At 48.6% G+C, this 22,156-nt stretch overlaps 1 protein-coding gene across 1 annotated transcript; it reads right to left on the reverse strand.

Annotated features, from left to right (window-relative positions):
• Nucleotides 1-20,886: 20,886 nt before the first annotated feature.
• CMKLR1 (chemerin chemokine-like receptor 1) lies at nucleotides 20,887-21,945 on the reverse strand. The gene has a single exon (XM_065417948.1). The coding sequence runs from the start codon at nucleotides 21,943-21,945 to the stop codon at nucleotides 20,887-20,889; it is 1,059 nt and encodes a 352-aa protein (XP_065274020.1).
• Between the last annotated feature and the right edge of the window lie 211 nt (nucleotides 21,946-22,156).

The raw sequence follows: 22,156 nt of genomic DNA on the forward strand, positions 1-22,156 counted from the left end.
TTCTGGTCTCGCCTCCCCTTCCCCTCCCCCCCAACCCCGGCCAAAGAAAAAACACCCTGTCTCCTTAACTCTCACCTCTAAATGTGAGGCCCTATGCCAGCGGAGCTGAATAGCTGAGCAGCGCTAGCCTCTCCCTCCCAGACTGCCACATGATACTGTTTGAAAGTGCGTTTTCTAGCAATGAGGGGTGTGAATGCAGAGATTAGGGTGTTACCCAGCAAGCTTGCTTGCTGCAGAAGAAGATGGTCCCTGTTTTCACTTATCGGCACGGGGCTGAGATGTTTCCCTGATGCCGGATAAACAGGGTGCTGATTTGAAGTGCCTCTACCTTACCCGAAGTGGTATTTTATTGCGATTGTCGTCTATCTCCTTCTTAGCTGATTGTGATTTCCAGAATTCCTAGGACTCAGCGTGCCCCTGTGTATCAATGCCAGGTGCTCGCATCAGATAAAAAGGCTTTATCTACAGATGCAGCTTTCCTATTAGTAACACACCTTTCACTTTATATTTCAAGCATAAGAGGCAGTTTTATTTACTTTCATCACAGATATTTGATTTTGGCAAAAACTCCTGGAGTGGGATTTTTTTCATGTCAATCACTGTATACGGTTTTATGTATTTATTCTATTCCCTCTTCGTTGTTTACAAGGGCTTCTCAGCATCTTCAAAATAACACTGCAGGCCAAGAGCTTGGATTCTGCACTGACGAGTGCCTTAGAAAACCCTTGAGTAGTTAGATATTATTAATAGCGCCTGGAACCTCAGCTGAGATCAGGCCCACGTTGTGCTGGGCGCTGCATGAACACATAGTGCGAGGGAGTCTCTGCCCCGAATAATCTACACAGACAAAGTGTGGAAGGGGAAACAGGCACTGGGAGGTGAAGTGACTTGCCCAAGGTCACACAACAGGTCAGGAGCAGAGCTGGGGAGAGAAAGCAGGTCCTCCCTGTCCAGTGCACCACACTACACCCCCAGCTTACATGCCCCAATGAAAGGTGCTGTGGGTAACCCAATGGGAGAGAGATTTTTCCCAAATATCCTTGCCCTTTGGTGCTTTTTTCCCCCCACTGGGCACAAATCGGCCCATCCGTGGTTTAACTTCTTCCTTGGTTGTCCAAAGCATCCTCAGGGCTGTCCTGACACCTGCTTCTCTTGCTCCCCTGTTGGCCTGTCTCTGCTTGGCACCGAACAGAGAGAGGCTTATTGAGAAAACAGTGTCAGTCCTTGAAAAACCAACAGCAGCAGCCTTTCTGTGTTAACAGCCTGCGAGTGGGAGGAAGATACCTCAGGAGTGGCTCCAGCAGGGCTGGAACTTTTGAGTTAAACATTTTTTGGCAATGTGCGTGAGACACGTGTGTAAAATACGTCACGCCCCCCTCTAGTGGCTGGTCCGCAGCTAGCGTAACCTGCTACTGCAGTCTGCTAATGGGGTTGCCCCTTTAGTGTAAACTGTGGAGATCTGGGCTTTGGTGTGGAAGTCATAGATTCATAGACTCTAGGACTGGAAGGGACCTCGAGAGGTCATCGAGTCCAGTCCCCTGCCCGCATGGCAGGACCAAATACTGTCTAGACCATCCCTGATAGACATTTATCTAAACTACTCTTAAATATCTCCAGAGATGGAGATTCCACAACCTCCCTAGGCAATTTATTCCAGTGTTTAACCACCCTGACAGTTAGTTTTTCCTAATGTCCAACCTAAACCTCCCTTGCTGCAGTTTAAGCCCATTGCTTCTTGTTCTATCCTTAGAGGCTAAGATGAACAAGTTTTCTCCCTCCTCCTTATGACACCCTTTTAGATACCTGAAAACTGCTATCATGTCCCCTCTCAGTCTTCTCTTTTCCAAACTAAACAAACCCAATTCTTTCAGTCTTCCTTCATAGGTCATGTTCTCAAGACCTTTAATCATTCTTGTTGCTCTTCTCTGGACCCTCTCCAATTTCTCCACATCTTTCTTGAAATGCGGTGCCCAGAACTGGACACAATACTCCAGCTGAGCCCTAACCAGAGCAGAGTAGAGCGGAAGAATGACTTCTCGTGTCTTGCTCACAACACACCTGTTAATACATCCCAGAATCAGGTTTGCTTTTTTTGCAACAGCATCACACTGTTGACTCATATTTAGCTTGTGGTCCACCATAACCTCTAGATCCCTTTCTGCCGTACTCCTTCCTAGACAGTTTCCTCCCATTCTGTATGTGTGAAACTGATTGCTCCTTCCTAAGTGGAGCACTTTGCATTTGTCTTTATTAAACTTCATCCTGTTTACCTCAGACCATTTCTCCAATTTGTCCAGATCATTTTGAATTTTGACCCTATCCTCCAAAGCAGTTGCAATTTTCCCAGTTTGGTATCATCTGCAAACTTAATAAGCGTACTTTCTATGCCAATATCATGTAAAGTTTAACTGGAATTTGTATACACCACAGTATTTGACATTTTAGAAACAATGATAAGATGTTACTACTCTTACTAATAACACTGCAAAATGGGTTAGCTAAGGAGCTATCTTAGAGAGGATTTAGGGGCTTACTTCATTCTTTAAAAGCACTTTGAGGTCCTTCAACGCAAATGCTGTATAAATGCGTTCCTGGCCCAACGCTGCAGAGTCAGACTAATGGGTCAGATATGGAAAGCAAAACTGCCGAGAAACACGGCATCAGCCTATTTTGTTGTCTAAGATGGGCGAGCAGCAAAGAGGGGACCAACGTGGTGGTTGTAAAATGTAGAATTTTTAACTTGCAAGATCCCTTTGACCTCCAAAAACACACAACTTGGGGTGAGTCAGGGAACAGGAAACCTGCCTGCTGTAAGCAAAAATAGGTGCTAAGCACAAGCCGTGCTCTCACTTGCCTGGGAACGGGGCGAGATCTGCAGTGGGGAGCTAGGCAAGAGGTGACGGAAAAATGAGAGGTGGGAGAATCTGCGCACAGTGTGTGTGGAACAAATTGTAGTGCCTCAAGCTACGTCCCCAGGCCAGAAGATACCTAGTGCACGGTGGCAGTTCCTGCTCTGCCCCCCCTGTGTGCGTGTGCAAACTCGCCTGATCGTCTGTATACAACAAGGAGAACGATCCCAGTTGAAGCTTCCACATGTTGCCAACCACAGACTTGTGAAGGAATCCACCCCTCTGCAGCCCGGCTCCCCATGCTGTGACAGTGACAGCACCGGCCTCTCCCCAGTCCAGATGTCCCATTGCGCCCAAGCATAATGGGAGAAGCGGGAAGGGGCGAGCACCTGGCTTGGAAGGAAATGGATCCGATGAGCGTCAGCTGCTTTGTGGTTTCCACAGTATGGACTGAAACACTAAACACTATTCACTGCGGAATCCCGAATGGATTTGCATCAGAGCACGTGTCTTGATCCGAGGCCAGTGCTTTAAAACCTCCAGCCTTGTAAATCTAAAAAACAGCCCTAATCAAGAACTAATTTCAGACAGGGCTTAAACCCCTTTCCTGTTTGCCTTTCATTCCCCGACGTGTGCAAAGCCTCTCAGAAGCCTGCTAGTCCCTTTCGCACGCACTTTGCGATATCCCCCTTCCTGTCCTCTCCCATTTAGCAGGCACAGCTATTTTACGCTGATTTCTTTTAAAGAGCCCACGACACGAAGGCAAAGCTCTGCCTGTCCTCCCTTGTTGCAAAAAGCCCCCTGGACCTAGCCCGATAGTCAAAAGGTCCATTAAGTCAGGCTGCGGCCCAGGTGCGGAGGTGACAGAATAGCAGGTTTCTCCTCAGCACGCTGCAATGGACAAAGCTGGGGCTGGATAGATGTGGGGAAAGCAGATCATGAGCTTGTCCCAATCCCAAGACAGCGTCCAGGCTCAAAGGCCCAGCACCTCGCCACGGCACGGACAAACATAAACGCGCTGCTTAGCAACGAGAGCCAACTCCCAGGCCTGAGCAGACTGACAGGGAGAAGGAAGAGGGCGTGATGAGGACAGAGGAAGTGTCGACTTGTCTAAATGCCACCCGGGGAATGCAAAGGCTAAGACCTGCTGCCACCCGGGAAGGATTTCTGCTTGACCAAAGCGTGTGAGAAAGAAGCTGCTATTCGGAGAAAGTGAGAACAGATGGGGGCTTGGCATGAGGACCAGCCACAGAGATGGGAAGGGAACATCTCACCAATTCCCACAAGAAAGCCTCTCCCCCAGACAGCTGCTAATGGTGCGTATGTAGAACACAGGGTTCTCCCTGGCCCAGCAGCCTGCTCCCCTCTGCCTACTCCACTGTAGCCGACGGTAACAAAGCGCCATGCTCAAGAGCCTTGCCAGAGGCTCCCACACCCCTGCACAACTGAGTCTAGAATTAGTATCTGGGGAATGAAGAATTAGGGGCCAGTCCTGCAATCTGATGGGCTGGGGCAGCCCCAGGCTCCTTGCTAGGAGACCTGAGTCCTGGATGAGAGCCTTAATCAGCAAAATCCCTTTTCTCCATCTAACCCTGCATCCCACAGGGGGCCGAACCTTTGCTTTCGACTCCGTCTATGCCATGAATAGCAATGTTATGTTTTTACCATAGGTGCAATATGGGGCTATATAGGCGGAGGTGAGGGAAATTAAACACATCATAGACGATGATCATTCAGGGACTGTCATAGGATCCAAGCCATCATACTGCTGTGCAGTAGATGGAGGGGGAAGGAGGGGATGACAACATGATTATCCCCATTTTTATAGATGGGGAACTGAGGCACAGCGAAAGACTAATTGACTTGGACAGGGTCACACAAGTAGTCTGTGGTGGGGTAGGGAATAGACTCCGGAGTCCTTATCCATACTGTACTATCCTTCTGTTTCTGGTCAGTTTCACAGACAGACAACTCTTGGCTTTAGAAAATAGCTGTTATTATTATAGACTCTTTTCTTAAGTGTGCATGGAACAATTTCCCATGGGTCTTAGGTTTTTAAAGCTTGTTTTCATACAGTCTAAATGCTGGGATGGATTCAACCTTAGACTGTCCCTTTAATTCTTGAGTTTATGCTACCGATTGACACTTTAAAAACATATTGCTCCTTTGCCACTCAAACCCCTGGACATTTCACCACCCACTTCAACAGGGCTTAAGTCCCATGTTTTCTGTATTGTCAGAGCAGCAGCATGGACCTGATTTTCCTCCCTGCTGACTCTACTCAGACCCACCAAATAAGATTGTTCATCTCCCCACCAGAAAGGAGCCTTGGGAAGATTCTGCGCTGCCTGTGACACTTTGATTAATTAGTTTAAATGTGTGAAGCTCCCTGCAGATGAAAAGCACCAAGTGCTAAATCTTGTTGTTGTTGTTGTTGACTGTGTTACAATCCAAACTGTCTTGATGGGGGAGCCTCTAACAGAACACCTGCAAAGCGCTTTATTCCCCCAGAACATCGCAGAACCCTAGTGATCAAAGCAAGTTTGCTCTGTGCTCGCAGAACAGATTTCCCTGTATAGCAAGCTGCAGCCCAGAGCCATAAACCATCACTTGTCTTTCTCTCCGGTTACAGAGCCAAAATCCCCCATGCTCAGCCACTGCACTCCCTATTTATGCTCACCAGCTGCCCAATTAACACCCTCCTCAGCTGCTCACCTGCAGTAATTTATCCCCAAACCATTGCCCAGTTGCTTCTTAACCTAGGCTTAACCAGTCAGAACCACTTGGGGCTCCACTCGGAATCAGGTGGCCACGTTCATGTATCTGATTGCAGGGCTAAGGCCGTTGGCTTGTCTACACTGGATGTTTAATTTGGATTAGGGTAGGATGTGAATTTAAAGCCCACTAGCTATCCCTGAATAACTCCATGTATGGACACTCATTCCAGAACAAGAATGCCTTGTTGCTGTGGATAAATCTATCTTTCTGTCTATCTAATGAGAAAGGGACAACTCTGGTGGATGTGCCTGGTCTCCCATCTCCCTACCAAGCTGATACTAACAAGATTATGCAGATGAGACACTGGATAGATTAGAAAAGCCGTGCCATGGGGGATGGGGGAGAGCTGTCTGATGATCTGTTGGAAATCCAGCTCTCTCTGCAGCGTGTGGTATTATCAGAGGCGTTTCTACTGCTCGACAGTGCAGCTCAATTACTCGGGCTTTGTGAGTCAGTGTACAGCTGGGTCTGACTTGAGCTTTCGCTGACGAGACCTGTAAATAGCTTAGTGTCTTTTCAGGCAGCTGCCTATTGACTTTTTCTTTTTATATAAATATATATATTGCTCCTGTAGGTGTCTGTGAACAGACTCCCAATTACTGGGAAAGGAGCTGGCTGGCTGATGTTTTCTAGAGCTGTAAGAGATAAAGTCTCCCCAATGGCAGGCGACCAGCTTGGCTAAACAGTGAAATCCTTGCTGATCTTAAACGCAAAAAAGAAGCTTACAAGAAGTTGTAAGCGGGGGAATGGTCCTGCTATTGTGGGGAACTTTCCTGGCTTCTGCACTACCCCGGTGAAGTGGGCTAGCGAAAGGATCCGAGTCCTCGCTCCCACTTCCTTTACCCAGAGGCCTCCCTGCCCTTGAGGACTCCCCTTCCACTCTCCTGTCTGGCAGAGTCCTCGTAAACCCCGACAAGGCTGGGCCCAGGATTCCTGGGGGGCTTGACCCCCAACCCTGCTGTGGTCACCTAGGACAGGGGCTAGGGTGTCCCCACTCCGGGGTACTCTCTCTGCACTGGGCACCTCCCTGACCCACTGATCATTTTATACAATTTAAAGCAAATACAAGTTGTTTAATTAACAATTACTTTTAAAAAAGAATAAGGAAAAATGGAAAAGGTTAAAGGAAACACATCACCCTGCTCTGAGGCAGGGAATATCACAAGCAGTGTCTCTGGAACGTCAGGGCAGTTCACAGTCTGTTCCTTGTAGGTCCCGGGCCTCCTTCTCAGGCCCTGGCTGTGCTGCAGAGACGCTGTGGGTCGGACACTTGCTCTGGCGGTGGCCACACGCTCTCAGGCTCTAGGTGGCAGGACCCTTCTTCCCAGCGTCGCCCCCGCCCTGTCAGGGTTACGATCCCCCTCCAAGTCTGGCCTGCAAGGCCTCTTGGCTGAGGTATCTCCCTGCGCTGGGCCCACTGCCAGGGTCCCCCTCACTCTCCCCAGCTGCTCACCGCACCCAGCTCCGGACTGCTCCAGCCCCAGCTCCAGCTCCACTCTGCCTCAGCACGGCTGCTGCTGCTGCTCTGCCTCCAGCTCCCTGGGCTGCTTCTCTGGCCCCTCTGGCTCTGGTTGCTGCAGCTCTCCTCCCAGGGCAGGTCTGCTCTGCAGGCTGCTTCTGTGACTCTGCTTTGGGGCTGCAGCTCTGCTCCCAGCAACTTAGCTCAGGCCCCTGCTCTCTCCTGGCTGTGCTCTGGCCTTGGGGCTGCAGCTCTGCTCCCAGCAACTTAGCTCAGGCCCCTCTCTGTCCTGGCTGTGCTCTGGCTTTGGGGCTGCAGCTCTGCTCCCAGCTCAGGATCTGCTCTCCCTGGGCTTTGTCTCTGGCTCTGTGGCTGCGCCTCTGGCCCCTCTGGATCTGGCACAGTTCTGCTCTCCAGCTCAGCTTGGGCCCCTGCTTTCTCCTTAGCTCGGCCCCACTCAGTCTGACCCAGGCAATTCCAGCTCACACGGAGGACGGGGCCTCCCTCGCCTCCTGACCCTCTGATTAGCCTGCCCGCCCTGTCAATCAGGCTGATCTGGAGCATTGGCCTCTCCCCATTGTTCCTGGGGACTGTCAGTCTCAGGCTCCTGATTTGCCATCGACCCTTCCCCTTTTAGTACTGGGAGCAAGCCAATCAAAACACCCCCACTGAATGTTAGTAAGGGGGCAACAGTCCCCTTACAAAGTGGAAGATTGGACAAATGACCAGGGAGGAGTATAAAAATATTGCTCAGGCATGCTAGGAGTGAAATCAGGAAGGCCAAATCACACTTGGAGTTGCAGCTAGCAAGAGATGTTAAGAGTAACAAGAAGGGTTTCTTCAGGTATGTTAGCAACAAGAAGAAAGTCAAGGAAAGTGTGGGCCCCTTACTGAATGAGGGAGGCAACCTAGTGACCGAGGATGTGGAAAAAGCTAATGTACTCAATGATTTTTTTGCCTCTGTCTTCACAAACAAGGTCAGCTCCCAGACTGCTGCACTGGGCAGCACAATATGGGGAGAAGGTGACCAGCCCTCTGTGGAGAAAGAAGTGGTTCGGGACTATTTAGAAAAACTGGACGTGCACAAGTCCATGGGGCCGAATGCGCTGCATCCGAGGGTGCTAAAGGAGTTGGCGGATGAGATTGCAGAGCCATTAGCCATTATTTTTGAAAACTCATGGTGATCGGGGGAGGTTCCGGATGACTGGAAAAAGGCTAATGTAGTGCCCATCTTTTAAAAAGGGAAGAAGGAGGATCCGGGGAACTACAGGCCAGTCAGCCTTACCTCAGTCCCTGGAAAAATCATGGAGCAGGTCCTCAAGGAATCAATTATGAAACACTTAGAGGAGAGGAAAGTGATCAGGAACAGTCAGCATGGATTCACCAAGGGGAAGTCGTGCCTGACTAACCTAATTGCCTTCTATGATGAGATAACTGGCTCTGTGGATGAGGGGAAAGCAGTGGATGTGTTATTCCTTGACTTTAGCAAAGCTTTTGATACGGTCTCCCACAGTATTCTTGCTGCCAAGTTAAAGAAGTATGGGCTGGATGAATGGACTGTAAGGTGAATAGAAAGCTGGCTAGATCGTCGGGCTCAATGGGTAGTGATCAATGGCTCCATGTCTAGTTGGCAGCCAGTTTCAAGCAGAGTGCCCCAAGGGTCGGTCCTGGGGCCGGTTTTGTTTAATATCTTTATTAATGATCTGGAGGATGGTGTGGACTGCACTCTCAGCAAGTTTGCCGATGACACTAAACTAGGAGGCGTGGTAGATACACTAGAGGGTAGGGATCGGATACACAGGGACCTAGACAAATTAGAGGATTGGGCCAAAAGAAACCTGATGAGGTTCAACAAGGACAAGTGCAGAGTCCTGCACTTAGGACGGAAGAATCCCATGCACAGCTACAGACTAGGGACCGAATGGCTAGGTAGCAGTTCTGCAGAAAAGGACCTAGGGGTCACAGTGGACGAGAAGCTGGATATGAGTCAACAGTGTGCTCTTGTTGCCAAGAAGGCTAACGGCATTTTGGGCTGTATAAGTTGCCAGCAGATCGAGGGACGTGATCGTTCCCCTTTATTTGACATTGGTAAGGCCTCATCTGGAGTACTGTGTCCAGTTTTGGGCCCCACACTACAAGAAGGATGTGGAAAAATTGGAAAGAGTCCAGCGGAGGGCAACAAAAATGATTAGGGGTCTGGAGCACATGACTTATGAGGAGAGGCTGAGGGAACTGGGATTGTTTAGTCTCCAGAAGAGAAGAATGAGGGGGGATTTGATAGCAGCCTTCAACTACCTGAAGGGGGGGTTCCAAAGAGGATGGAACTCGGCTGTTCTCAATGGTGGCAGATGACAGTACAAGGAGCAATGGTCTCAAGTTGCAGTGGGGGAGGTCTAGGTTGGATATTAGGAAACACTATTTCACTAGGAGGGTGGTGAAGCACTGGAATGCGTTACCTAGGGAGGTGGTGGAGTCTCCTTCCTTGGAGGTTTTTAAGGCCCGGCTTGACAAAGCCCTGGCTGGGATGATTTAGTTGGGAATTGGTCCTGCTTTGAGCAGGGGGTTGGACTAGATGACCTCCTGAGGTCCCTTCCAACCCTGAGATTCTATGATTCTATGATTCAATGGAAACTGAACATGTTACAGCCATTGGCCTTAAATAATTCGCGGGGGCTTTTTAAAAAACACCATGGTCATTGCCACAGCTCCAGTTCCTGGCTTTTCCCTTTTAAGAGCGCAAGGGAGGTCAAAGCAGAGGGAGGAAGACCTACTGGGAGGTCACCTTCTCCAGCTGCCAAGCAGTGACATCAAGAGTTAGACATCTAAATAGCAGATCTAACTACACATTGCAACCCGGTCATCTCGTTTCTGGAGCCAGCCTTGTGCTATAGACCATGAGCAGGAGTTGCTCTGTTGAACACAGAGCTCTCTGTAACTAATCCTCTTCCCCGCCCCACACCTTTCAGGGATAATTCATAAAGAAACCAGCCCTGCCCGGCAGATCTCTGCTAATTCATTTGTAAAGCTAGGAAATGGCCGTTGCTGGGGTCGCTGCTCCGGCTAGGCAGGTCAATAGCTGTTCTAATCTTCCATGAGAAATTAAATCTTTGCTGTTTATTTTTCCTGTGGGAGCCTCTCTCTGACACTCATGTTAGTAAACAGATGCAGTGTGGTGCGCTTATGGGCTGTGATGTATTCATCCCTTTAAATCATTAGGGTCCCACAGCTAATACCTTGCTACATGGCAACCATTCATCATTGCGGAGGTTGCTAGAGCTGCAGTGGCCCTCAAGCCAGCAACCTCAGCACATGGTACCCTCTCATCGGGTATACAAACTGTATTCAAGAGAATGTTCAAATGATCTAATACATAGGTTAAGAAAAGAGAGTCTGTACATCTGGGTATAGTGCTTACATTATTCAAAAGTACAAAGGTTGGTTTAAAAGTAATACAATATATATAATACATAATCAGCAATAACCCAAATAAGATTAAAACATTTATCGATACAATTTAGATCTTAGCATCGAAGCATTCAGGTCCATCACTCCTGGAAACTTATACAGAGAGTTGGTTGTGGAAAGCAAATATCGAATGCGTGAAGATTGTCCCTCAGTAATTGAGCATTTAGGGTAGATAAATACAATCCATCAGGGAAGTATTTCAGTTACTTTCCCGAATGTGCTCCTCAGCGGCAATCCAGCTAATCTCTCCGGGTATTGCCGATGTCCGGTGATGCGTTCTAGGTAGATGTCCCTCGACCACCTGATGGCGTCCAACACCATGAGTTGCTGCATCAGCCGAGCGTAGCGCTGACCAATTCCACCTTCTCTCAACACTCGCTCGTTGCTGGGGTCCCATGCGCCCAGGGCTCCGACGATCAGAGCGTGAGTTTGAACCTGGTTTGTCCAATGGTTAGAGTGGAGGGGGAGCAGAGCCACAATGCCTGAGTTCTATTCCCAGCTCTGCCACTGACTTGCTGTGTGACTATGAGCAGATCACGTCGCCTCTCTGTGCCTCAGTTTCCCCATGTGGATAATGAGACTAATAATATTTACCTACCTTACTGGGGCTTGTTGTGACAGCTAGTTAATTAATTACTGATCATGGAAAAATCAGATCCTGAGGGCCTTTCTCAGGCAAAACTCTCAGCGAGTTTTAGTACCTGCTGATTTCAATGTATTTTAGCTCATGATTTGTAACTGTGCTGTCCAAGGTGTCGGATAATTAACGAGATGTGAACTTTCCACGGTTCTGATAAGCATCTAACTGATCATGTCAGTGAGTGCGATGGCATCCCATCTCCCTATCAATTCCACACTCACCAGATTATGCAGATGAAACACTTGGCTGGACGTTTATCCAAACCTCTTTGCTCTGTAGGTCTAACCAACAAAGTATTTTAGACCCAGATCCTCAGATCTGTTTAGGCCCCTCACTCTGAAATATTAATAGCTTTAGCCTCACCATAGCCTCGTGAGGGACAAACATATCATTATCTCCACTTGATGGGGAAACTGAGGCATGGGACATGAAATATGTGCGGACTCCTGATCCAAACACCTCCAAAGTGTGGGGCTGGTGGAATGCAAGGTTCTTGGTTAGACCTCTCTTGGAATTGGATTTTTTTTAAAGGTTGATTTGTTTGAACAATTTGAGCCAGATCCTCAGTGGGACTTAATCAGTGTCAGTCCCTGGATTTCGGGTGGAGCTTTGCTTATTTATGCGAGCTAAGGCGATGGCCTTTTTAAAAAGAAATTGGGCAAAACCGGGCAGTTCATAGTTCATCTTCATTGATTTTCACATATCGATTTTCATCGATTTTTATACCAGAAGGGACCATCCTCATCCTGTTCATTTGGTCTGCTCACCCGCAGAGCCCAAGCCAGAGAACCTCACCAGGAATTTCTGCATCAAGCCTGGAAATTCTGTTTGAGTCACACACACCAAAGGACAGCTCCGTTGCAGCTTTGTGGAGGCTTTGAACCCAGCATATCTCCCTCCCAAGGCGACAGTCATAGTCTTTGGTCAGTAAGTACAACTCCTCCCCTTATGCAAAATAATATAGACATGAACAGCGGCAGAATCGATAGGTTTCTACAGGAATTTATCTAAAACCCAATAGAACTCAATCTCCTTCTTTGCATATGTTTTTGGAACTATCCAATAGAATTCAATAGCAGGGAAATAATTCTCTACGTTATTCTCTAGGTAAAACATTTCTGTTGGCAAGTTATTATCATTTTCTCACCGGGAGACCATGGTAGGTGGCCTAGTGGTTTACAAATGATCTTCATGCTACCCGGACACTAACCCAACAAGAATCTGCCCATTGATTTGCATTTTTTAAATATCATTGTCTTGATTTTTTTCCGTAGATTTCCCTGTTTTACTGATCATTGTAATAGCTGTGTCTGATACAAAGAAATCAACATATAAATAAGCATGTCACCAGCTTCCGCTCATTGCTAGCAGTCAAGAAGCCAAAGCATGAATTATCTCCCAAATTAACTGTGCATGAAATTGGCTAGTGCGTGTGGCTCAGCCCATCTTTTATCTAAAAGATTTATTAATGGGCTATGCAGTCTCCCTGAATGGTAACACAACTGGCAGGAAAGTTACTTGATGGGTGATAAGAAGGAGGGAAATCTTGAAGTGGGATTTATTATTTGAAAACTTTCTATGGGTGTTTTGTTTGCTTCATAAAGGATCCATAGGTATTTTTCCCTGATCTAACCATGTAAAAGGTAAATCACATTTTGGGACTAAACTAATCTCACCATTGCCAGTCTTGTGATTTCTGGTGTTTTTCTTAAAGCCTCAACTTCTGGGGGTATTTGTATAAGTGAGAAGCTCAGCTTCCATTTGTTTAACAATAGTCGGTTTCTAGCCTTCATTTAAGCACAGAAAATGCAGGAATCCCAAGGCTCAGCAACCAGAATGCAAAGGAAAAGAAACCAAAAGTAATTAGTTTTAAAAAAAATTAGTGTGCTTTTTAAGCCAGTCTTATGATTTTGGGGTCTGACTCATCATTTTTTAGTTTGGTATTCTGTTGCTGTCATAAACATACAGCTATGGGTAGCATAAAATCCCTCCTTTACCTGTAAAGGGTTCAGAAGCTCAAATAACCTGGTTGGCACCTGACCAAAAGGACCAATGAGGGGAGAAGATACTTTCAAATCTGCGGGGGAAGGTTTTTGTTTTGTCTCTCTGTGTGTCCTCTCCGGTCAGCGAGGAACCAGGGCAGGGAAAATACATCTCCCAAAGCCGGACCTGAACTAAGCATCTAAGATACAAATTGTAAGTAATAGGAAGGAAATGCGTTAGATTATCTTTTGTTTTAGCTTGTGAATTGCCCCTATGCTAAGAGGGAGGTTTATTCTTGGTGGGGTTTTTTTTTTTGTAACTTTAAAGTTTTGCCTAGAGGGGAATCCTCTGTGTTTTAAATCTTATTACCCTGTAAAATTACCTTCCATCCTGATTTTACAGAGGTGCTTCTTTTACTTTTTTTCTTTATAATAAAGTTCTGTTTTTTTAAGAATCTGATTGGTTTTTAGTGTCCCTAAAAGCCAAGGGGCTGGTATGTGCACACCTTGGTTACCTATTTGGTTGGTAGATTATTCTCAAGCCTCCCCAGGAAAGGGGGTGAAGGGGCTTGGGGGGATATTTTGGGGAAACAGGAACTCCAAGTGGTCCTTTTCCTGAATCTTCTAACTCACTTGGTGGCGGCAGCGATACCGTCCAAGGGCAAGGAAGAATTTGTGCCTTGGGGAAGTTTTTAACTGAAGCTGGTGGAATATAAGTTTAGGGGGTCTTTCATGAGGGTCCCCACAGCTGTACCCCAAAGTTCAGAGTGGGGAGGGAACCCTGACAGTTGCCGTCTACTAGGTACATGCCCACAAAGAGGTTATCGCCATTAATGCCATGGGCAACTGATGGAAATCCTTCCTTAGCTCAAGTGGTGCTGTCCTGGAGTCCTGCTTGGCAGCCTGGTATGTGTATCATGTGACCATTGACTGACTTACAAAGTTGGACCAGCCCATATGCATGCAGCATGGTTGCGGGAGGGAAGGAGAGGCTTCGAGTGTTCCTGGAAAGATGCATTGTGGGTCACGTTACCCGAGCCAGGTGTTTATAGGATGCCGCTCTCTTGGCAGGGCTCACCACTCAGCACACATTTCCTCGCTCCTCTTGCCAGTTGAATACTTCCCAGATGACTGCCAGGGTGGCAATACACCCCGGTGTGCGCTCTCCTTCTAGCATCAGACCGAAGGGGGAAAGATTGGCAATTACCACTGTGCGCTCTTCGCCGCCTGCAGATAATTCTTCCTGCCACACAGCCAGAGTCCCAGCAATCGCCCCATATCACAGACCCGAACGTGAGAGGGTAAGGGGCGAAATGGCCTCGCCTCGCCTCACCTCTGGGGACCTGCTTTTCAGCTCCACTTGAAGCAAAAGGTTTAGTGTTCCCAGTTTGGCCCTCAGCTGACTGTAGTTCACACTGTAGGAACAGAGCAGTGTACTCGCCTCCGCTCACCACAGCAGCAGTCAGGCGAGGCCTTTGCGGCTGCTTGAGCTGCCGGAGCCTCCGGCGTCTCAGATGATCTCTGGGGTAAGCTGCGATCCCATCTCAAATGCAGCAGGTTTCGGCAGGCATGGACTGCCAGTGCCACTGCTTGGGAAGCCGCAGGCATTTCACTTCTCTTTGGCTGAGCCTGTGGAGAAGGGTTCGTTCTACTCTCCCAAGAGGAGCAGAAAAGATCTACAACCTGGATCATCAAAGGTCCTTGGCTATGACTACCCCTGGGATACTGAGGTGGGGTGGAATTGGGAACCACCAAAATGACCATATATCCCTTAGCTGCAGAGGTAACCAAAGAAGTGGGGAATCTACCCTAAACCAAACGCCATATTCTCCAAAGGAGAAGTGTGTGAATTCCATTTACTCCCGACTGCTTGGCCATGTGGAATTCTTCCCCTCCTGAGAATCAATTCAGAAGCAGAAGCCAGGGGGCCGAGGTGGCCTGGCCCCCGGCCTCATCTCCCCAAATGTGAATCCCAGGTTCACGGGGAGGCTGAATGTGGGGTGAGCCCAGCATACAGCCAGGAAGGAAGAAACCCCAGCATGGAGGTCAGGGTCAGTATTGAGCTAACTGGACACATTTTTGGATGGAGGGACACACAACCAGGATCAAAATCTCATCAGGGTTTGCTCATCCCTACAGCAAAGCACATGGTCCTCATTAATTGGGAAACCATGTGGATCCAAGTAGCCCAATTCTCCCTGGGTATTTTGGTGGCACCCAGCTGGTGGAATTTCTGTTCCATCTCTCACTCCAGCTCACACAACTGCTGTGACTTCACTGGCGTACTCAAAGGCTCCATTCATACTGTGGCTGATGCCTTCTGAGTGTGTTGAGACGGGTAGGGGTTCGTTCTGCGCTCCCAGAGCAGCAGAGGATCCACGGCCCAGATCCTCCAAAGTTACTCTGTTGCCATATTACCTGGAGAGATGTCTTCATTCTACTCTGTGCTATCGATCCCCCCGCCCCCAAGAAATATAATTGTGCATAGGAGGGATGGGGAGCATGTGTGGAATTAATCCCTGACAATGAAACCACAAGCAAAGACAACATGGTTGAATATGAACTGTAGGTGTGTAGTTGTTAAGCGCCATGCACAATGTCATTTTAAGTTCTCACTTCACGCAACAGGCTGCAGGGTATTTATCGCTGGCGGGAGGCACGGGATGTGCAATGGGGCCGAAGGGAGTTTGGTGCCCAATGCCAATGGGACTCGGGCACCTATCTTCCTCAGCTGCCTGGCTGGTGTTGCTCAAATCGCGCCTTGAGGGAACGTGACCACGGGGCTGCTGGAGAAGCATGTTGTGGTTGCAAGCCCCGGGGCGACTACGCGCCAGCAGGACGCCCAGTTGAGCCGCAGCGTGTCACTCAGAAGTAAGCAGCAGCGGTGGTGGCGCCTGTCTCTGCAGATTCCACGACGCAGATGCTAGCAGATATTCTGCTCACTTGCTAGCTCTGCAGTGAATGCTCCCAGCAATATGCACCGGAGCCAGGGAAAGTGGTTACAGGCCTGGGCCCTGGACTCCTCTGTGTGCTAACAAGGTGTCTGACTGCGTGCTCAGTGAGCTTGGGGCCCCTGCCCAGTCCTCTGCCCTCCCTGCCACCATGCTGGGGGGCAGCACGAAGGAATGATGCAGAGTGCATTGATCCCCGCTCCCCCAGGCCATCTCACCAGGCATGGCCCAGGCCCCTCTGCTCTGCCCAAACACTCTGGGAGTGCAACAGAGCCAGTCCCATTTCTTTAGCCACATGCTGGGTCCGGTTCTCGCCTTGGTGCTGGCCCCTTTGTGCCCAGAGCCAGCTGTGCCCCCACCCCAGCCTAGAGCACGTCGGAGGCAGGGAGGGGGCGGGGGCGGGGCAGAGAGTAGAACTCCTCAAATCCTCAGCTCCCCCTCTGCCTTCCCATCCCCCTTTTGTGCTGGGGGGGGGAGCTTGGCATGGGAGGGGCTCTAACCACTGGGCTGTCATTCAGAACCTGGCCGCGGAGTCTTTTGCCTGCAGACAGCGCCTTACGTTATTGGGAAGCTCTCAGTTTGCACCTCCATCGCTTTTAAACGGCAGTTGTTCCAGCTAATTTTATTTATGGATTAAAACTTACCCGGAACACAGCTGCGAGGCGACTGGCTTGAGCCGAGCCTGATCAATAGATTTCTCTTCTCTACACGGCTGCCAATGCCAATAAACCAGCCCATCGATTTTCACATGGCGTTTATGACTTCTGAAGTCATTGGTTGTATTATTATTTTTTCTTCCCCCTCCATTCACCGATCCCCCGCTCTACTGCATTTAGGGCTAAACCCTTCCGAGCAGGGCTTGTGAACCGCCACTTAGGAGATGCGATCTAATCGTAGGCCGCTGCACATCAGCCGCCCGCTGCCGGGGTCAGGGGGGCAATTTGTGTCAGTATCGCACAACTGAAAGGAAGCATTAAGGAGTTTTTGTTTTGCCTTGCTCTGAATCAATAGACATCGAGCTGGAACGGAGTTAACATGCCACACCGGAGAGATTGTTGCTACCACTGCTGATATGTGAGCTGCTCGGAGATAGGGTGCGGGGGCTGGGGAGGGACCCGGGAAAATAGTTCACTACTGGAGCCTGGTGAAAGCCACGTGGATGAGAATCTTGACTGTGTCTTTGAAGAGGTCCTGGGGCAATGTGCCTGGATGATGGCACTACCATGACCTCATTCTGCCTCATAAAGAACTTTCTCTCCTGAGACTTCAGCGCTAGGCGGGGGCAGGATCAAATGAACCCAGCCAGCAGTTCGACCGGCTTTCCTAAAAGAGCAAAAGTGAAGCAAAACGCTTTTTTAAATCTTGCCTTTCTCCTAGCCTGGAACCCTTTGCATCCCTGGGAGAACTGCTCGGAGGGTTTCTTTGGGTTGCCATGCTCAGAACCCCGTATGGGACAAACGTAGGGTAACTCTACCCAGCAAAGCCACCTGCACGGCAATGAGTCTCAGGGCACGGGTGAGCCGACTTGGGCTCATGCCACAGGGCTAAAAAAGCAGGGGAGATGTTCCTGCTTGGGCTGGGGCCCAGGCTCCGAGACTCTTCCCCCTCGCTGGGTTTTAGCCCAAGCCCGACAGGCTACCCTGCTATTTTTAGCCCCTGCCAGCTCACGGCAGTTGACCCAGGCTCTGAGAGTAGCTGCTGCGGCCTGCATAAACGTAGGCTGCTCCAGCATTCAATTCCCCAGAGGCAAACTCCTTGAGGAGCGCCACTGATTTAAGGTGGAGTCCCTTGCAGGGATTCCAAGTTATTCATCAGACCCAGCGGCGATGGATGCTTCCACCGTTTGGAGCCTCAGGCCTTGAAAAATGAAACCCTCAGAATTTGCTCTGGTTGTGAGGCAAACTGATTTTTGCCCAGAAGAAATTGCAAAAAGATTGTTCCCTGTATTTTGCTGAGAATTTTCCATTTCTGGGATGCTGTGTCTGAGCCCAATCGTCCCCCCGCACACCTCAAAATGTCACAGTGCTGGATCGCGTTCCTGATTCAGCAAAGCACTGAACTCTCTGCACAGGTTTAAGCCCATTGACTGCAGTGGACTGACTCTCATATTTAAAGTTCGCAATGTGCTTTAAAGCTTTGCTGTCCTGGGGCTGAAGCTACCACAGCAGTAGATGCCTTGCCAAACCCTAGCTGAAGGTTGGATGAAGAATCCAGTTATTCCCCCGTGCTGATTAGCGAGAGCATCGGAGCTGGCGCCAGCCCCAAGGACTCAGCAGGATCTGTTTAGAGGGGTTCATGGCAACCTTTTCTTCACTCTCACATGAACTGGCCGTGCTTTGTCAGGGTCCTGTCTGAAACCGGAACCCCCCTGACTCAGGCGTGCTAGAAACATAACCTAGGTTTTGCTGACAGCATGGACCACTGCTGGGGTCCGTTCTGAAGCAAAGACCAAGAGACTCTGCATCTTGTCTGTTCAGCCGATGCTAGGTAGCTATCTCCCGATCTACCCGTTGTAGGGTATTTCCAAGGAACTTGTCATACCATCTGACTCGCAGCGCTCTAGTGGCTGTGCCATTCTGAGAGGAAATGCAGGCAACAGAGGCAAAAGTGCCCATTAAAACGAACATCCAGGAGAGCCGTAAGACTGAGGGGCCGTTAAAAAATCCCATGGCTCTTTTGGCAAGCCTCCCCATGGCGTCCTGGCCGAATTCTCACTTTGGGAATTCTACCTCCCTCGCGTTCCCCTATAGCAGAGTCCTAGAGCATTTAGTAGCAAATGTCCTAACTCAGGAATGCCAAATCCGACTCGATTCCGATGGGTGGAAGACCTAACTCACCAGTTGTGAGGCTGATTTCCCCTCTTTGTAGATGGAGAGGTCAAGAGCTGGCAAAGAGGGGGCTATAAGGGAAACTCAGTGCAACCTTATCTAGTTCTGCTCCATAATTATATCTCCACTAGAAAATTCTAAAGGGTGGATCATAAAACTATAGAAAGGGGATTATTCTCTATTAAGTATTATAGGTCTTTAGAGTAACTGCTATATAACCCTTTCACATTTCTATAGTGCCCTGGTACTTTTACCCCTGTTAAATTCTCTAGGACTTTTCCATCAGTGCTCCCGCTCAGTTTTAAGCAGACACGTTATTCTTCACTTCTTGTCTGAAACGGTTGTGTAGCATTTTTGCATGTGGTGCCACATTCAACCCCAGAGGTGGCTGCATTGTAGAGGTGGAAGAAGTTATCCCGGTACGTAGTACGTATATCAGAAACACTTTCTGATCCCTTTGCGGTACAGGTGTTATGTGAGTGTACGTTTTTATCAGTATTCTGTCTGATATTTATTTGTTCTTCTGTATCCTCTCTAACTTAAGGTGGACTTGATGAGAAAAGAATATTCAGAACACAATTAAAAAAATTTTTTATACTAGTACCAATATATGATATGCCTTTAAGATGTTGGTTAAGTGGCTATACGCATACACTCTACATAACATGTTCATAATCATTTTCTTATACAATAGGCAATATATATCCCAGCTAGAGTAGCACCACATTTTGATCCCACTGTGTGATGGGCAAGGTGAAGATTTTGTCACGGTTATTTTTAGTAAAAGTCACGGACAGGTGCCCCCGCCACCCTCCGGGTGCCCCCGCCACCTATGGGTGGCACGCCAGATGCTTCCGGCACCCTCTGGGGCCTCCTGCCGCCTGCAATGGCTGAGAGTTCTGGGGCCCTCGCAGCCTGGCGCAGCTCGGAGCTCCAGGGCCCCCGCTGGCTGACAGCTCCGGCCCCCTGCTACCTTGGGGCTGAAGCGGAAAATGTCATGGAAGTCTGTGAAAGTGACAGAATCCATGACTTCCGTGACATAATCTTATCCTTAGTGGTGGGCATTGGAAGGATGTCCTCAAAGCTAAGAGTTACAAGTCATGGCCTCCTCCACCTTCTCCCCAACTTCAGTGAGAAGCAATCTGTTTTTCTCTTCTCTGCACTTTTATCTCTCTTTGGCATAAGTCTCTTCAATTTCCTTTGTCTCTGGAAACTTCTACATTACCCAGTCTTCTAGTCATTTAAGGTCAAATTTTCTAAATGTGGATGCTAATTTTCCCATAGACTAAGCAATTGTATGTGCAAATGGAGATTTGTGCATGCAAATACCAGACTGCATGTGCAGTCACCACTAATGCAGGGTTTAAACACACAATTATTAGGTGCGAGCATGTATAAACGTTGAGGATCTGATTTGGGCAAAAGACCGAATGAATTAACTAGTCCAATAGCCAATAGCCAAAGATGGAAATGCATTTTGACCACAGAGCGTTCCAAACTCTAGGACATACTAATCCATATCTGCAGTTTTGATTCCAGGTGCTTTAAGGTGGTATTGTCCTTCTCTGGAGCAGTTCAGGAGGCATGAGAAGAAAAGTGAAAAGGTGCAAGCAAAAGGTACATGAAGAGCTACCAGCGTTGGTATTGCAACTGCATATAAAACGTGCTATGGTTTGTCCCTTTAACAATCTGGGTCAGAAAATCTATAGTGAAGATTCATGGCACCCGTCATCAGACATGTCTAATGTGGGTAGATGCACAGATTTGATAGGGAAAACCCAGGCACTGCTTGGAACACTTGGAAAGTGTTCTTCAACCATATTTTGAAAGCACTAGAGAACGTTCATAGATCTCAGTGCAATTATGTTTTGCTTCCAAATAAAAGCTGATGGGAGCTTATCCTGGGTGAGCCCCTGAGGTACCAAAGGTAGAGCTCAGAGAAGGGTGGTATCCTTTTCAGTCATTGAGGACATCTTAGAGAAGCTCCTCTGAGCGAGAGTCGAGTGGGTGGTGTCTTCACTTAGTGCGTTCACTAGTCTGGAGAGGACGGTCACCTTAAACTTTTTAAAGTCCTGGCCCATGAAGGCATAAAGGATGGGATTCATGCAGCTGCTGGCCGCAGCCAGAGCTGTGGTGATGGGAATCCCAGTCTTGAATACCACATGGGAGACTTGGTCATGCTGCGTTTCCAGGACGTGCAGGACATGGTAGGGGGCCCAGCACAGGAAGAAGGTCACAATAATGGCGACAATGATCTTGAAGGGCTTTTTGGATTTGGCGAGCCGGTTTCGTTTCAGCTTGACGATGATGATCATGTAACAGACTGTGATGATGGTGATGGGAATGACAAACCCTATCAGAAACCTGACGATGTTTACAGTCTGGTGTCTCATCATGCCCAGAGGATGGTCAGTCTTATTCCCCGACAAGGCGTAGTTACTAAAACAGATCACATTGCCTTCGTGAGTTGCAGTGTCCCGGAAAACGAGAGACGGGGAACTCATTGCCACACCAAGCACCCAGTCGACGACGCAAATCAAACATGCCAGCGTAGTGGTTCGATGGTTTTGGGCCCAGACTGGGAGGACGACGGACACACAACGGTCTAAGCTGATCGTCGTCAGCAGCAGCACGCTGCTGTACAAGTTCAGGTTGAGGAGGAAAGAGTTTAACTTGCACATGGCCGCCCCAAAGACCCAGTGGTAGTTCATGGCGGTGTACGCAATATTCAGCGGCAGGAAGACGTTGAAAAGAAAGTCGGCAACAGCCAGGTTGAGAAACCAAATGGCATTGATGGACTTTTTCATCTTGAAAGTGATGATCGTGATGACTAGGCCGTTCCCCAGAATTCCCAGGAGGCAGGTGAGGCTGTAGACTACAACAGAGAGGATTCTAGCAATGTCTTTTGCATCGTGCGATGGCTCTTGCTTAACATGAACCGTGGTAAAATCAGTATAATCCGAGTAGTCATAAGAGTAGTTGGAGGTCTCCATTACCTGTAAACAAATCACAACAATTTCACCAGGCAGTTCTTTTATAGACTATCCCTCTGCTTGTTTCTGTGTACAAGGCCAAATCAACAGGAGTGAAGAATTCAGGAGTTGTCCCACAGCCCTTAGTTTGTCACGTAAATGGATTGCTCCATGCTGCCTTTAATGCATGTGTCTACAGCTCTCCACAGGAGCTGCATACCTGCATGTGAGG

This window comes from Emys orbicularis, chromosome 16, assembly GCF_028017835.1.
Source record: "Emys orbicularis isolate rEmyOrb1 chromosome 16, rEmyOrb1.hap1, whole genome shotgun sequence".
Lineage (NCBI taxonomy): Eukaryota > Metazoa > Chordata > Testudines > Emydidae > Emys > Emys orbicularis.

Excerpts from the sequence above, each read along its gene's own strand:
- CMKLR1 (XM_065417948.1), bottom strand. The coding sequence starts at position 21,945 with ATGGAGACCTCCAACTACTCTTATGACTACTCGGATTATACTGATTTT.